This window comes from Hypanus sabinus, chromosome 4, assembly GCF_030144855.1.
Source record: "Hypanus sabinus isolate sHypSab1 chromosome 4, sHypSab1.hap1, whole genome shotgun sequence".
NCBI lineage: Eukaryota > Metazoa > Chordata > Chondrichthyes > Myliobatiformes > Dasyatidae > Hypanus > Hypanus sabinus.
Window position 1 is genome coordinate 146,577,623 of NC_082709.1, and position 13,231 is coordinate 146,590,853.

The following is a 13,231-nucleotide window of genomic DNA, read 5'->3' on the forward strand; positions in this document are numbered from 1 at the left end:
CTAACCATTGGTTCCTCCTATACCCTGACTCTTTGCTTACTGTTCCTGCCCTCCAACTCTTCCTCATCTGTGTCTCTAAATTCTAACCTGACCCTCACCCTGTGCTGACCCCAAAACCATTCGTACAAACCTAAAAAAATCTTGATAACAGCAGCAGCAATTTGAATCTCTTTATTAATATAACATTCCAAAGAATAAGGGATTTCTGAGAAGCTGATATGCAATGAGACAATCCCATTTCACCTGTTCACAGATTAGAATTTACTGAACAGTACAGGTTCATTGTTACAGACCATAAGAACTTAGGAGCAGAATTAGGCCTTTTGACCCACTGAGTCTGCATCGCTATTTCATCATGGCTGATCCATTTTCCTCTCAATCTAATCAATAACCTATCAAACTCTGCCTTAAATATACCCGAGGCTTTTATAACTGCCTGTGGCAACAAATTCTACAGATTCTCCTCTCTGTTGCTAAAAAAATTTCTCCTCATCTCCATTCTAAATGGATGTCCCTCTGTTCTGAGGCTGCATCCTCTGGTCTTAGACTCTCCCACCATAGGAAACGTCCTCTTCACATCCACTCTATCAAGGCTTTTCAACATTCGATAGGTTTCAATGAGATACCCCCCCCCACACACACACTCTTCTGAATACCAGTGAGTACAGGCAAAAAGCAATCAATCAGTCCTCATATGGTAACCCATTCATTCCCAAAATCATTCCAGTGAACCTCCTTTGAACTCTCTCCAATATCAGCACATCCTTTCTGAGATAAGGGGGCCAAAACTACTCACAATACTCCAAATGAGATCTTGTCAGTGCCTTATAAAGCTTCAACATTACATTCTTGCTTTTATATTCTAGACCTCTTAAATGAATGCTAACATTACATTTGCTTTCCTCACTACCGACTCAACCTGCAGGTTAACCTTTAGGGAATCCTGCACTAGGACATCAAGGTCCTTTGCACCTTGAATTTTTTAATTTTCTCTCCATTTAGAAAATAGTCCATGCTTTTATTTCTTCTACCAAAGTACATTACCATTAATTTCCTGACATTGTATTCCATCTGCCAATTCTTCGCCCATTCTCCGAATCTCCCTACCTCCTCAAAATTACCTGCCCCTCCACCAATCTTCGTATCATCCACAAACTTGGCCACAAACCAACATTTCCGTCATCCAAATCATTGCCATATAACATAAAAGGAATGGTCCCAACATAGACCCCTGTGGAACCAACCAGAAAAGGCTCCCCTCATTCTTACTCTTTGTCTCCCGCCAATCAGCCAATGCTCTATCCACGCTAGTATCTTTCCATGGACTCTTATATATTAAAGCAACCACATGTGCAGAATTTTGTCAAAAGCCTTCTATAAATTCAAGATGCAACATCCACTGATTCTCCTTTGTCTATCCTGCTAATACTTCTTCAAAGAATTCCAATTTTCTCTTAAGGAAACCATGCTGACTTTGGCCTATTTTATCAAGTGCCTCCAAGATCTCCAAAACCACATCCTTAGCAATTGACCCCAACATTTTCTCAACTACTGAGATCAGAACAACTGGCCTATAATTTCCTTTCTTCTGCTTCTTTCCCTTCTTGAAGAATGGAGTGATATTTGCAATTTTCCAATTCTCTGGAGCCATGCCGGAATCTATTGATTCTTGGAAGATCATTACTAATGACTCTGCAATCTCTTCAGTAACCTCTTTCAGAACCCTAGGGTGTAGACTTCTAGTCCAGTGATCTATCTACCTTCAGACAATGTTCCCTCTAAGGTGCGTGAGGGAGTTTTGTTACTAGCGCATAAAGGACTTGAAACTGCGTACAAAAGGTTGTCACCCTCTACCTCATTGGCATGTTAAGTACATTTCATGATTGTACGCAATCCTTGTTCCCCAGCTCTCCAATATAATTTTCCAGTGGTCCAATATTTACTCTCACCTCTCTTTTACTCTTTGTATATCTGAAGAAACTTTTGGTACCTCTTTAATACTATTAGCTTGCTTACTTTTGTATTTCATCTTTTCCCTCTATGACTTTTTTAGTTGCCTTGTTGGTTTTTAAAAAGCTTTTAAAAGTTTTTCAACAGCACATGACGAACATTGAGCTCTATGACGACCTACCGATACTCACTACTAAAATCGAGGCAAGAAGACTGCAACTAGCGGGGCACAGTCTACACCACCCTGAGCTACCTGCCAGCCTAGTCATCACAAGGGAGCCCAAGCATGGGAGGATGAACCCCAGGCACCCTCCCAAGACTATGGTCAACACGCTCCTAGAAGATAGTGGCGTGGCTAATGTAGATGAGCCGAACACACTGATGAGGGAGAGGGAAGAGTGGAGAGTCTGTTGTCGTGCCTGACGCCGGCCTCCTAGGCCTGAGTCAATGTAGTAGTAGTAGTAGTTCCCAATACTCTAACTTCCTACTAATTTTTGCTCTATTATATGACCTCTCTTTGGCTTTTACATTGGCTTTAACTTCTTTTGTCAGCCACGGCTGCGTCATCCTCCCTTTAGCATACTTCTTTTTCTTTGGGATGTACCTATCCTTCACTGAATTGTTCCCAAATATTCCAGCCATTGCTGCTCTGCTGTCATCCCTGCTATTGCCCCCTTCTATCAAGTCGTCTCCTCTCCCATGCCTCTGTAATCCCTTTACCTCACAACTTTAACTTTATCCTCACTGTATCTGAGAAAGTGTAATTTAATTGTCAACAATTTAAACAGTCAAAGGGAGGGGACACACACACACACACACCACTCCCCCCCCCCAAACCTTTTCTTACTGTTTCTCTGGGTAGATTAGGTATCATCTGCAACACTAAGTGCTAGCATGACCATGAACTACTGATTCCAAAGTAATAAGAGAGTCAGTAGTGCAACAATGCAAAACCATGATCCCAGTTCCTGAGAAGGTAAGCAGATTATTCACATCTGAAACTCAGCTAAAGTCTATCAATAAAATTGGCATCTCAAGGTTATAAATTCTTTAGAACAACACAGGTTGGCAAATAGATGAATGAGTCCATTTCTAGCCTGCACCAGAAATCATAAAAATGATCATCAGTAGTAGCACAAGCAACACTAGCATCATTGATTGTAATTTTTTTTAAACAGGAAGCACTCAATGCTTTATCTCATTGCAGAGAAAGATGATGAAAAGGACATACATCATGTTAGCCATATGATATCATAAATTATGCATTAAGATGTACAATAAATAATAATTGTTGGTTTAAAATAGTTCATCCAAATTAAATGTTTTGAGAAATCCGACTGCGAAAAATAGAACACAATAATTTTGAATGGATCAATAGGGATCTACAAAATACAATTTTTTACTTGTGCCTATAGCAATATAGGGCAGTAGGAATAACAATATGTAATACAACGGTCTGAAATGAATGCACCAGTGCAGAGCAGAAGCAACTTAAACTGAATCCAATCCAAAATACACAGCACTAGCTTTTCCACATCTGCAATGTATTCTAACAATTAATCCATTTAATTCATGAAGTGGTTCCAAAACCATTCTCACCCTCACTGACAAGACCCAGCATGCAAGTGCTAAAGACAAGGTAGAAACAGTCAGAACCACATTCAGACAAACTTGCTTGCTGACTGGATCCGAGTTTCCTCCTGAAATTCTCCATCATCAGAAGGAACTAGTGTTCAACAATTTGAACAATTTCCCATAAGGAAATGAATGACTGCATTTAATATAGAATAAGATATTGGAACCCAACAAAGTGGCTAAACTAGCGAAGAAAAACTGCCCAAAATAGCCTAGATACTGAGAACTGTATAAATTAAAATAAAACTGAGTCTCTGTGGCAAGGGAATTTACGTGCACAATAGTTAAAATGGATGAAGGGAATTGTTCCCACCCTAACAGCAAACAGTTGAACTTGAACATACACTAGATGGAGCAGCCCATGTTACAGGAGGATAAGCAGATTACATTTCCTAAATGTCACTATAGTTTCCTTTTGGATCAGAACAAGCTGGAGTGATTTACCAGGGAACTGCTCTAATGTGATCCCAGTGAGAAGCTCCTTTAGTACAAACTTAATTGCCAAGCAGTTGCATTGGGACAAGGTTTGGCACATTCACAAACAGAAAATTAACTCTGGTGTGCAGTTACATTCAAGATATTACACCAATCAGATTGTTTGCTGTGTTCTTGCCAGGAAATCAACAAAGGTTCTTGTATTTAAAGTTGACACAAAAATAGCAAAATCAATTCCTGAAGGAAGCTATGAGTTTTTAAATGCTGCATATTTCACTTCTCAGTTCTCAGTAGCAGGCCAGGATTTATCAATAGAACGATTAGCTGTAAACTTTAAAATATTCTATCTCTGTACCTCTATTAATGTGGTAACAGAGAAATTAGGCTAAGTTCCTTTCTACATTAAGCAGATTGTTAAAACGTAGATTCTCTTCATACCAAAATTCATCCTATTGCAATTCAGATGTACAATAAAGTATATTGGTTACAGTACCAAACAAAATGAGCATACCTTCCCATTAAAAATACTGCATCTTTCTTAGACCACAACTCCAATATGCATACATCAGGAACAGTTACTGAAAGGAGGGAACTATTGCCTTATGCTTTAAAAAAAATCAAATAATATTTATTTTATACTAATTATACACTATGGATCATTTTACCCAGCAAGGGAAAAAAACAGAAAATTTGAATTTAACTGCATATAAGATAAAAATTTAATTATTTCGAAATGACACAACGCACTTATGTATTTTGTCAGTGTCATCTCTGATTATTTCCATTCTTACCCATTTCTTCATGTTTATTATAGCCAAAAAGCTTAGCACATTAAATGGCATTTCTACAGAACTAATTTAATTAGCATAAATAGGAAGCAAAATAAAGAAATCAATGTCTAGTTTCTAGCATAAATTTTAAAGCAAACAGCAACCTGAAATATTAGGATGCAGTGAGGAGCCTTCATGGGTGAAATGGTCAGTGGCAGATTGTGATGAAGACTTCTTTGCCAGATCCTGCTGTTTCTGTTGTTCAGCCTTCAAAAGTCTCAGTTGCTGTAGTCGTTTACCGACTAAACTTACCCCTGATGATCGACTGGACTGAGCTCTTAGTTCTGACACAGACAGAAACAGTTAATGACAGAAGTAAAAGGAAAATTAGATGCAAGAAAATGTCAAAACAAAAAGGAAAAACAAAACAGTTCATTGGTATTTAAACACTTATAGTAAAAAGGTAAAGATTAGAAAGAATATCAGTGACCCTCAATTGTGAATTATATGTGAAACTTGAAATAAACTGATGCCTACTGAATGGTGATGTAAAAAGGTAACCAAGTTTGACAGCTGATGCTTACAAAAGGAGGACAAATAAAGATGTATCTTGCCAAAATATTAACCATTCTAATTTTCCAAATCTAGCAAGAAATTAGTCAGTGTCTTTAAGTAATCTGGTGGAAGTTTCTAGTAAGATTTAACTAATCATTGGAAAATGCAATCCACTAGCTGATCTATGCACTATGAATGGACCTCTTAGATGCTAAAATGGATCCTTGGCCTCACAATCTACCTCATTATGATCTTGCACTTTATCATTTAACTGCACTGTAATTTTTCAGTAGCTTTTATGTTTTATTCTGCATTGTTATACTTTATTTCAGCTCAATGCACTGTTTTCACTCAATGCACAATGCACTCAATGATTTGATCTGTATAAACAGTATGCAAGACAATCTTTTCACTGTATCTTGACACATGTGACAACAATAAACCAATATATATCATAACAAACTTATATCATTTCTGTTTCATATCTTGACTTGTCAAGCTGCTTGGTCACCCAACATCCTGTACTGAATAGCCACAAATATCCTCCAACTACATGTTACATATTTCAAATCTATTGATTTCAATCCCCGTCACAAAACTGCTTCCCAATCACTGACCATATTCATTATCCTAATTATTGTCTATGACTGAAACCAAATTTAACTTCAAGATGAGCTGTTATACCTTCTACGTAAATACCATCTAACTCCATCTTCATTAACAACCTATGTATATCTTGCCTCAGTCCTTGTCATTAAAATTCTTAAACTGAGCATTCAAAATCACAGACTTATTTGACATAAGCCTCAGAAACTTTCAGATAATTACTCACCAGTTAAAATTGCCTTTTAAATCGTTGTTCTCAAATCACAAGTGGAATACTTGCAGTTCCTCAAGTTAAGCTTCATTAACCTTTGCTTGTTTTAAATTTCTTGCTCTTATTCAGATAATTCACCATGCTCCCCAATTTAGGTGTAACCTGCACACTTCGGTGAGTCTCCAGTACAGTCCTCTGGACATATCCCTCATTATGTTCTACCACACCATCTCATCTCCACAGCCTTTTTCCATGTATGTACATGTACTTTTTTTGGTAATCACTTCCATAGACCCTTTTTAAAAATTTATATAGATACCATCCACAAACACACCACATCTGACACAGTACTGATTTTAGAAAACTGAACTGCAGCAATGAGAAATAACATGGCTGTCATAAATCTATAAATCTTTTTGATCAACTTATACTGTCAGGAGCTTCAACACTGCTCTCTGTAATAGAATCTAATAACTCCACCATAAATGATGAAAAATTGTGTATAATTACGAGGTTTCCTCTTTCCCCCCACACTTTAAAGTAATGGAATACTATTTGCAACTTTCCAGGCTGAACTTTCCAAAATTTAAAGACTTGTGGTGAATTATGACAATAGCTTCTGCAAGAACTACTTTCTGTTTTGTAATATGCTTTTCTGAACGTGGATTCTAGGAGTAATTAATCAAAAGGGTCCAGGAACTTGGAAGTTAACTACAAAATCCATCTGGATGATCTCTGTATTTTTAGTTTAATTGTTCTGTGCCTTTTTCAGTTTGGCCAAAGTATATCTAAAGCAAGGTTGACAATATGCAGATATGACAAGTTATCGTACAAATTAGTTAACTTGGCTGTCTGCAAACACGGTTGAATACATTCTTAAATCTGAAAATAAATTGTTGGCTTTCTCTGATTACATAGTATCAATTATTTAAAGGTACTATGGGTACAGCAGGTCTACTGCATCAATGAGCTGCTTGATGTTCGGAGGAGTTGGCCTGAGGGCTACAGAGGGAGGAGCCTGCCCGCGGGCAGGAGGCAGATCGGGTTTGGAAGTGCTGATCTGAGTGCAGACTATGTTGCTATCCATTACTCGAAGGCATCGGAGTTGGTGCGCAAAAGTGGCATGCAGTTTATAAGTGGGTGATTGACTTGGAAATTTCTCTTGCGATCACAAAATACCGATGGACATTGATAATATAAAGAGTAAACACGAGGAAATCTGCAGATGCTGGAAATTCAAACAACACACACAAAGTGCTGGTGGAAATCAGCAGACCAAGCAGCATCTATAAGGAGAAGCACTGTGGACGTTTCAGGTCAAGACCCTTTATCAGGACTAACTGAAGGGAAAGATACTAAGAGATTTGAAAGTAGTGGGGGGGGAGGAGGAAATGCAAAATGATAGGAGAAGACGGGAGGGGGTGGGATGAAGCTAAGAGTTGGAAAGGTCTTAAAAAGCTGAAAAAGCTCTTTCTGCTTTCCGCAGGGATTGCTCCCCACGCGACTCCCTTGTCCACTCATCCCCCCCCCATCCCCCATCCCTTCACCGATCTCCCTCCTGGCACTTATCCTTGAAAGCGAAACAAGTGCTACACCTGCCCTTACACTTCCTCCCTCACCACCATTCAGGGCCCCAGACAGTCCTTCCAGGGTAGGCAACATTTCACCTGTGAGTCGGCTGGTGTGGTATACTGCATCCGGTGCTCCCGGTGTGGCTGTCTATATATTGGGGAGACCCGACGCAGACTGGGAGACCATTTCACTGAAAACCTATGCTCTGTCCGCCAGAGAAAGCAGGATCTCCCAGTGGCCACACATTTTAATTTCACGTCCCATTCCCATTCTGATATGTCTATCCATGGCCTCCTCTACTATCAAGATGAAGCCACACTCAGGTTGGAGGAACAACACCTTATATACTGGCTGGGTAGCCTCCAACTTGATGGCATGAACATTGACCTCTCTAATTTCTGTTAATGCCTCTCTTCCCCTTCTTTCCCCATCCCTGACATATTTCGTTGTTTGTTTTTTTTCTCTCTCTCTTCCCATCACTCTGCCTGTTCTCCATCTCCCTCTGGTGCTCCCCCTCCCCCTTTCTTTCTCCCGAGGCCTCCCGTCCCAATATCCTTTCCCTTCTCCAGCTCTGTATCACTCTCGCCAATCAGCTTTCCAGCTCTTAGCTTCATTCCATCCCCTCCGGTCTTCTCCTATCATTTCGCATTTCCCCCTCCCCCCACTACTTTCAAATCTCTTAGCATCTTTCCCTTCAGTTAGTCCTGATGAAGGATCTCGGCCCGAAATGTCAACAGTGCTTCTCCTATAGATGCTGCCTGGCCTGCTGTGTTCCACCAGCACTTTGTGTGTGTTGATTGATAATATAAGATGCCACAGATCTGTTTCCCTTGTTTGGTGGCATGAGCAGCGTAGCCTCAATTGTAGCACGGGATGAGGCCTCAAGATGCGAGCTTGCCTGCTACTGTAGTCCAGGTGAGGAGACCTCAGAGGTATGTAGCATGCCGTTCATGCTCAGCTGGGGACTGGCCTCTCCTGTCAGTGCTGCCCTCCAGTGTTCATTCACTGGAATGGCAGGCTAGATTGCAGGCAACTGTGCCATAAATTTGCAGGATTCTCAGGGTCACTCAGGGTCTTGGACTGTGTACTGTATGTGTTTCCTTGTGCGTCTATGGTTTTTTCTTGATATTTTGAATGTGGTGTGTATGTTTTGCATCTTGGGCTCATAGGAATGCTATCTTGTTCAGTTGTATCCATGTATGATTGAATGATAATTAAACTTGATTTGGTTTTGATTTGATTTGATAACCACCTACTGCCAGCTACCATTTTCTCATCTATATCTACAGAAGTAGAGCCTCCTACCAATGCAAAACAAATACCAGAATACACCCCTCCACAAAGGCAGCTGCCAACAGATCTTTCTTCCTCTGATTAAATATGCAAATATAGGAAGTAGAAGACATACTACGCCAAGGAAGAGGAATGGGTATAAAAGACACACTAAGCATGCATACACAATCTGTAATTACAATTAGAACTAGCTAGGTAGAGGGAATATTTTTATATAAGTGATGTAGACAATACCAAAATTAGCTTACAGTGCAGGAAATTAAGATTTAGGTTTATTACCCTATAAGCATTATGCAAAACCTAAAGTAGTAGAAAGAAGCTTTCTCAAAGATATTTAAAATAATACAACAGTTATCAATCAGTAAGCCAGCAGAGAGATGTGCCATATTACATTTTCAAAAACATCTTTTAGTTTAGAAATACTCAAAATTCTACAACTACAAGCTCCAAAACAGATTATAGCATATATTCAATGCATGGAAGAATTTCATTATGAGAAAAAAAACAATTTATATTAATTCTATTATATTTAATTGGCATTTTATCTAGATTCACATGCATTTAACTTTTTAAACTAACCACCAGTTTACAGTTATCAGCAAAATCCTTGTGAATATGACATATCATTAATCCAATAAATCTTTCACATTATTTGATGCTGCTCTTCTGTCCAAAAATTATTCCTATTAAAATGACTATTCTATTCTATTAGTCAACAATCAGGTTTTTTATGGGAGTGACTGAGAGGAGAGAGTGACAGAGTTGATGGAAGGGAAGCTTGCTCAGAGGAAACACAGAAGTCGAGAATTCCTTGCGTGGTGTGGAGTGCATCTTTATTCCAATCTGGCTTACTGACTATGTTAGTGCGATTCATAGCACTGGTTAATTGAAAGTTCACAAGTCTGTACAAATTTGATTAGCAACTCCACTGAAGGGAAAGTTGAGGTCTGATTCACATACCTCAGGTAAGGGGATCTCAGGTAAGGGGAGCTGGACTGTGAGTGAAGGCAGGGCCTGGAAAGCACTCCAGCCACTCCCAGCCTATAAGTAAAGTTATGAATGCACATCTTCTCTCCATAGCTGTCCAACGCACCTGCAAACACAGTTAAATCAGGAGCTCCCACCTCAGTAAAGTCCCTAAATTACAAATCTACCAACAAGGTATGTCCTAATTTTATTAAAACAGGAGGTGAATTGTCAGAGCTGTGTTCCAGAGGCATTGATTTTTCTCAATGTAACCTTTGCAGCATCCAGTCTCATATTACAGACCAAATTTCCCCCTAATTCCAAGAGAAAGGGAATTGTGAAGAGAGACAGTCTGTTGTATCCAGTCTGTTAAAAGGATGAAATTTGATGTCAGGAAAACATAAGCTTGATTCTGTGATCTGCAACTAATTAATCTGTTCTGTGGGCTATTGATCAAAAGAAAGCAAATAAGCATTTTGATTATTTTTCAGAAGGTGCTTCTTATTTTCTTGATATCCAATATCTTTAACTAAATTGATATGAAACATGAAACCACAATAAATTCCCTTATGCCCCTCACTCAGCAGGTTGAAGTAGCACATTATTCACAACAGAAATTGCTAACCATCTAATTGGGAATCACTATAATGTACCAATGTAGAATTTCATTACTTTTACAAAGTAATTTAAAAAAATAATATATAATTTCATTTCAAATTACCCCAACCTTAAGCCTTTCTTAATAAGTTGACCCAAATATTTAGTCATAAAGGAATCACCAATTTATTCCAATATTTTGCACTTTGAGGGCTTGATTTGAAATGTAATCTGAATCTTATTCATTGAACCAAATACAAACAGGAATCCAATGCCACTGAAGGTTTAAGGCACCTTTTCTTTCCCAAATATTATTAGTTCATTTTTACAGAATGTTATGAGGGAAGCCAATGTAAATTAAAGCTAAAATTTCACATATAAAATTCTTGGAAAAATGATTGAATTTCAATTAAATGTGATCCAAATTATATTGAGCATTTACAGGCACAGTGTTTTCTTACCTGATTGTGGAGGGCTGTCTGTTGATGGAGGTGGGCCCTTGTGTTCACTGTCAGGCGAAGACAGGAGAGAAGTAGAACAAGAGCCAGCAGTGGAAGATGATGCTGATGGAGCCTGAGCTGAAGCTGTAGATGATGATGAAGATTGTGGCAGCTGGTCAGCTGGAGAATCTACCTCCATAGTACCTTCTCCAGTTCCTTCTTGAGCAGCTGGTATGTTTGAGTCTGATGTTTCTGACCTACCAGTGTTTCCTGCAATAAGAAGGTATACCTCATTTCTTTCAATTCAAACTATAATCTTAACCAATACCGTACCTCATATTATGAAGCAAAAAGTTATGTTTTCAAAGGTAAAATAAAATGTTGAATGTTGATTATACTAATGTACAATAATTGATCTCTTCTGACTGTGCATGAGGTAGATTAAATATTCATAATTTGAAAATCTAATATATTACACTTAGAGCCATACAGCAAAGAAACAGGCTCTTTGGCCCAACTGGTCCATGTTGATCAAGATGCCCATCCAAGCTTGTCCTATCTGCCAGCACTTACCCTACAAGCTTGTAAATATTTTGTGTACTTGTCCAACCACTTCTTCTAGTAGCCCATTTCAGATATATACCATCCATTGTGTAAAAGGAAGTCATCCCTCAAGTTCCTACTAAATTTTACCACTCTCATTTTAAACCTAAACTCTTTAGTTCTTGATTCTCCAACTCCGGAAAAAAAAAGTGAGTGCATTCACTTTATTTAGGCCCCTCGGGATTTTATACTCCTACACAAGTTCTAACCTGTTTAACCTCTCTCTATAATTCCATAAATTAAGGAGTGGCAACATCCTCATAAACCTTTTCTGAACCATTTCTAACTCAATCACATCCTTCCAAGAGCTGGATGAAAAAATGATCACAGAACTCCAAGTATGGCCTTTGCCACATCTTGCACAACCACACCACGACCTCCCAATTTTGCATTCAATGTCTTGACTCATAAAAGCCAATCCACCCAAACCCATCTTCACCACCCTGCAACCAGTCCCCTTTCTGGGAACCACATACTTGAACTCCAAAGCTCCTCTGCTCTACAACACTTGACTTTCTAAATTCAGAAACTTATCCAAACCTCTAATCTTATCAGAACTAAGCTCCATTGGCCATTCATTGACCTACTTTCTCAGCTGATCAAGTTCCCCTGTAATTTCTGGTAACAATCTTTACTATCCACAATACTACCGATTTAGTGACATCTGCAAACTTACTAATCGTATCTTGAATTTTCTTATCCAAATTGTTGATAAAGATGACAAGCAACAATGAGCCCAAGGCAGTCATGGGCCTCCAGTTCAAAGGAAGATTTTTTGGAGGAAGATTTCCACATATTTGACTTTGACAATAACAAATACATTAGAGTTACAAGAGTCCTGTCATTGCTGAGATCTGGTTTTGGAAAACAGATGAAAAGTAAATTAGATAAAATATTATTTGTGGCAGCTTTACAGTGATATGCGTAGTTTCAGTATCTGTTCAATCAGGCATTAAATACGCTTCTTAATCTCAGAGAGTTTGCAATTAATTCATTAGGATAGCTTTTTAAGTATTTACCTTTTATTTCTTAGCGTTAAATTCATAGGGTACAAACAAAATGGCTGCACATGGAGAATAAAGAATGACATACTGCCCCAATGTTGTTGGCACCTATCAATCACAATTTTAAACTTGAGAGCTGGTTCTGGTATCAAAATGTAGCTCCAAAGAGCATGCAGGTGACTCAAATAATAAACAGATACTGGGTTCAAAGAAGTACTTAAAGCCCTGGTGCAATGTAACCATGATATCAGATCTGCACTTAATGAATAACAATGTTTCATGGAACTGATTGCAAAAAATCAGTGTCTTAATGAGCAGTATTTAAAAAGGACATACAACTGCAAGTACATGATTCAGTATATTAAAAGTATTGAGTAATTAAAAGAGAGAATAATTTGAAAGGGAGAATATAACTACAGCTGTGAAGATCCCTGCTGCACCCGGTGACCCTGTGATCTCTGTCTCAGAGACCGATGTTCAACTGTCTTTAAAGAGGGTGACCCTTTGCAAGGTGGAAAGTCCTGATGGAGTACCTGGTAAGGCTCTGAAAACCTGTGCCAACCAACTGGTGGGAGTATTCAAGGACATTTTCAA

The 13,231-nt window shown here is 38.7% G+C and overlaps 1 protein-coding gene across 5 annotated transcripts in view; it reads right to left on the bottom strand.

Annotated features, from left to right (window-relative positions):
- The window catches only part of dcaf6 (ddb1 and cul4 associated factor 6), a 169,413-nt gene that overhangs the window by 102,655 nt on the left and 53,527 nt on the right, over positions 1-13,231 (bottom strand). For 3 of the 5 annotated variants that reach the window (XM_059968302.1, XM_059968300.1, XM_059968301.1), the window contains 2 exons: positions 11,052-11,300; positions 4,955-5,134 (listed from right to left, as the gene is read on the bottom strand). In XM_059968302.1, coding sequence (XP_059824285.1) covers positions 4,955-5,134; positions 11,052-11,300 — 429 coding nt within the window. The remainder of the gene's footprint in view (positions 1-4,954; positions 5,135-11,051; positions 11,301-13,231) is intronic. The other 2 variants (XM_059968304.1, XM_059968303.1) reach the window with 1 other exon arrangement.